The 4297-nt window shown below is 31.8% G+C and overlaps 1 protein-coding gene across 1 annotated transcript; it reads left to right on the forward strand.

The window, feature by feature from the left end:
- Positions 1-1276: 1276 nt before the first annotated feature.
- Positions 1277-2101, forward strand: HELRODRAFT_67261 (hypothetical protein; the record flags this gene model as incomplete). Its single annotated transcript, XM_009024303.1, has 5 exons — positions 1277-1320; positions 1449-1555; positions 1644-1785; positions 1852-1961; positions 2046-2101. Coding segments are annotated over 5 exons (459 nt in total), but the record flags the coding sequence as incomplete, so codon positions are not given.
- Positions 2102-4297: the final 2196 nt, after the last annotated feature.

A 4297-nucleotide genomic window follows, 5' to 3' on the forward strand; every position in this document is an offset into this window, starting at 1 on the left:
CAAACGAGTGAATGAATGGATAGAAGAAATGAAATGTTTGTTGGATGTTTTTTTAAAGATAGTGTTATTTTATTTGTTACAAGAAAGAAATAGATAATAATTTGATGATTTATAGATTCAATTAATATTGCACACCTTTTTTAATTGTTTTTCATTATATCTCATATTTAATCAAGAAAAAAATCAGAGAAGAATTTTTAGAACAACAAAGAAAAGAGAAACTTGTGAAGGAAGAGCTGGACAAAAAAAAGAAAGAATATTTGAATGCTAAAAAATGTGATGATGGTTCCAATAAGGTTGAACCATTTCTTAGCTGCTCAAATATCCTACTGATTTTTTTTCGTTATTTTTTTTTATAGTGTTTTTTTTTACTCACCACTTTAATAGCTTGTGTAACCAAGCAAAGTTATCATCATATTGCAAAATTCTTGGCCATAAACTATTTTCTGAAGTTGTTCACAGACTCATTTAGTTTGAGATCTGCAAACTACAAAACTGGCCACTTCTTGGTTTACATGTTTGTCTATTCATTTATCAGGTTGGACGTTAATTTTCAACCTCACATCATCTTGGTTTTAAGGTCAATTTATCTTTCTGCTCTACCACCTGTGAGCATTATTGTTTAGAACATTTACTTTTTTCTCTTCCGTGAGAAAAATGATGCCTTATAAGGATGCATTATTATTATTATTGTTATTATTGCTGTTATTATTCCTACTACTTAATACTATTACTTTTGTTATTACTATGAGCTTATTATTTTTATTAAATTTTTGGGTTGTTTTTTTTTTATTTGTCTACCTTCATAACGAGATCAGATAGAGTTTACTAAGGACTCTGCTCTACACCCCATGCCATGTTTCCACACTTGACAACTCACTTAGGAATTCGAAAAAAGATGCCAGAAATGATTGTTTATATTATTTTGTTATTAATTTTATTAAATTAATTTATGTTGCATACAAAAACTGAAATTTACTAAAATCGTCAGTAGTTGATGATCCTTAATTTTCTATGAAAACAAAAACAGAGTAACGGAAAAAACGCCCAAACAAAATTGCTGTATCTTTTTTATTTTGTTTTACAGATCACTCATTTTTCCAATCATTTTTGTATATTCATTATATTCAATTACTATCAATCGCAAATAGCTTCTTAATTAATGATTACATGATGTCATTGAAAAATGAAATATTTGGATTAGTCGTCAAAAGAACAAGTTTGGCATAACCCAGAAGCCCCTGCAGGATACGTTCTTAGAGATGAGCCTCAGGAGTGTTCTTTCTTTAGAAGAGTTGGAGCATGTAAATTTGGAAACAAGTACATATTTGTTTGTTTTTTGTCGTTAACTTTTTTCACGAATAATTTTTTCGTTCTTGTGCTTACATAATAATAATAGCTAATCAAGACAGTTTGTTTGTCATTCAATTGATTTTATGTTTAACCAGATGTTCTCGCGTTCACATTATTCCTCAACAAAGTACTACTCTTCTGTTTCCTAACATGTTCAATTCTTTTAAGCTGCAGCAAACATTTAGGAATGATTACAATTCAGGTTTTCTACAATCACATTCTGTTTGAAATTAGGTTACTGTTCGTTGATGTTAAAAACGTTTTCACAGATATATTGCTAGAGTTTGAAGAAAATGATATATACGAGGAGTTTAAGGCTTTCTATGATGATGTATATCCAGAATTTCGTAAAATTGGAAAAATCAACATGTTTGCTGTCTGTTGCAACATCGAACCGCACCTCAGAGGCAATGTTTATGTTGATTACCTGAAGTAAGTTATATACCCTAACCGTTTAAAGCTTTGACATATCACATATTAAAAGTAATCATTTAAAAGGTTGGCACATGCTTTGGAAGCTTTCGGAAAATTTAATGGTCGCTGGTTTGACAAGAGGCAACTTTCATGCTCTTTTGTTACTGTTTACAATTGGAAATACGCTATATGTGGTTAATAAAAAATATAATTTTGTATATTTATTTGTTCTATATGATAAAACTTTTTCTTATGCTTCACTAATTATTATCTTCCAGGACTTTTCAATAGAAACATGTGTCTGAAAGGGAAAAATTGCAACTTTTTACATGTTTTCACCAATCCCGGTCATCTTGCTCAAAATGATAAGTACAAACGAACTTTTGATCACCCAAATAATTTAGTACACCAATCGAATCGTGAATCACAAACAAGTGAAAAAAGAAAGGAATCTGAGTCTTTTTGTCAACACCTTTTTAAATCCAAAAAACAGAATCCATCAACTTATAAAGAGAGTTCTACAGAAAAATCTTATTCCAGGCGCAGTTCCAGAAATTATTCTGACAAAAAGTCAAGAGATAGATCAAGGAGTAAGTCACAAATAAAATCAACATATAAATGCCGTAAATCACCATGCAAGCGACCTGAATCACCAACACAAATGTCAAATAATAATTTTAACGAAGACAGCTCCAAATCAAACGAAAATATTTCAATATCAGACAACAGAAAAAGATCAAGAAATCGATCAAGGTTAAGAAATGGATCGAAATCAAGAAATCGATCATCGAGATCAAGAAATCGATCATCGAGATCAAAAAATCGATCGAGATCAAGAAATCGAACGAGATCAAGAAATCGATCAAGATCAAGAAGTCGATCAAATTTTGAACATCCGTTGTTTCAAGAAATAAGAAATGTGGTTTTGAAAAAGTATGATAAAGCTCATATAATGTAAAAATCATTTACATGATTTCATATGTCAATTTATTTTGTAATGGTAGCGCAAAATTAATTAAAGCGTTAATGCTCTTCTCGACTGTTTTTAATTTTTTCATTGCATTTTGTATTTGTATTAAATATATAAGTTTGCGATAAAAAAATAGTTAAAGTGGACAAACCCACAAAACTATTAAATATACGAACGTGTTTATCCAATTTACGCGTGTAGTGGCCGTGCTCGATTATACTTAAAATGAAAATTTCCCCGCCTCCCATGCCTCGTGTGTGATGCATCGTTTAGCTGGTTTTTCACGTATTCATATGTTTGTATGTTACTGATTTCCCTGAACCTAGAGAGAGAGGAAAAATGCAGTAGACCTTAATTTTTATATATATATGTATATATATATATATATATATATATATATGATTTAATTGGAGCCCCAAGCGGATAACCGCGCCGTAACCGGAAATATATCTATACAAACAAAGTTGAGAATGATAGAATCTTGCGTTTTTCCGAGCTTGCTCTATGCATGTGAAACATGGACAATAAAAATAGAGACAGACTTACAGACTTGAAGCATTTGAAATGAAGTGTTACCGAAATTTGTTGGGAATCAGTTGGAGGTAGAAAGTAAAGGACTAAACCATCAGAAATCAACTTGGAAGATGACATTATTGAATCTGGTGTTTGTATTCTGAATTCAATAAAACTGGCCAAAGATAGAAAAAGTTTTTGGAAAGAAAAAAAAAGAAATGTAAAAAGCATTCTTAGATGTACATCGTCCTCGACGATCCCCTGATGGATCAATGATCTTCTATAAGTTCCTCATCGTCGTTCATTTTGTGCTTGTTGTTCTGGCCGATGTTATTTCAATTATTAAATTAAAAATTTTTTAAATTGAAATATGTCTTCTACTCTTCTCAGCAGATTATCTGCAGTCTGATTATAATTATAACGTAAATAGATTGCCTTCAAGTGTTGCTATCTTCTAATTTTAAGCATGAGATTAAGACGGCCGATTTAGGTTGTCTTTTCGAGGGTGCGGTGCGAGTGCGGTGCGGATAATGAGCAATCAATCAATTAGCTTATAAAGCGCTATTTCCGCGATGTTCAACAGCGCTCCTCAATGAATTTTGAAAACAGATGGGTCTTGAGATCCGCTCTGAACTTCGCAAGTGATGGAGAAGTAGTCAGAGAAGTAGGTAGAGAGTTCCAGAGAAAAAGACCAGAAAAAGCAAAAGCAGATTTGGCAAAAGAGTGTTTAACACGAGTTAAGAAAAAGCGAGAAGAAGAAGACGATCGTAAGCCGGGGCGTTTAGGTTCAATTAATATATCTGATAAATACTTAGGAAATAATTTAGATTGAGACTTATACATGAACGTGCAAATTTTAAAAATTATTCTATATTTTATAGATAGCCAGTGCAAGAGAACAAGATATGGAGATATATGAGAAAAGAAAGGGGCACGAGCAACTAGACGAGCAGCAGAGTTAAAAGCTTTACTTAAAGGATAGAGTATAGAGTCAGGAAGACCATAGTAGAGCGAGTTACAATAATCAATCCTAGATAAGACTAACGA

This window comes from Helobdella robusta (assembly GCF_000326865.2).
Source record: "Helobdella robusta unplaced genomic scaffold HELROscaffold_4, whole genome shotgun sequence".
NCBI classification, from domain to species: Eukaryota; Metazoa; Annelida; class Clitellata; order Rhynchobdellida; family Glossiphoniidae; genus Helobdella; species Helobdella robusta.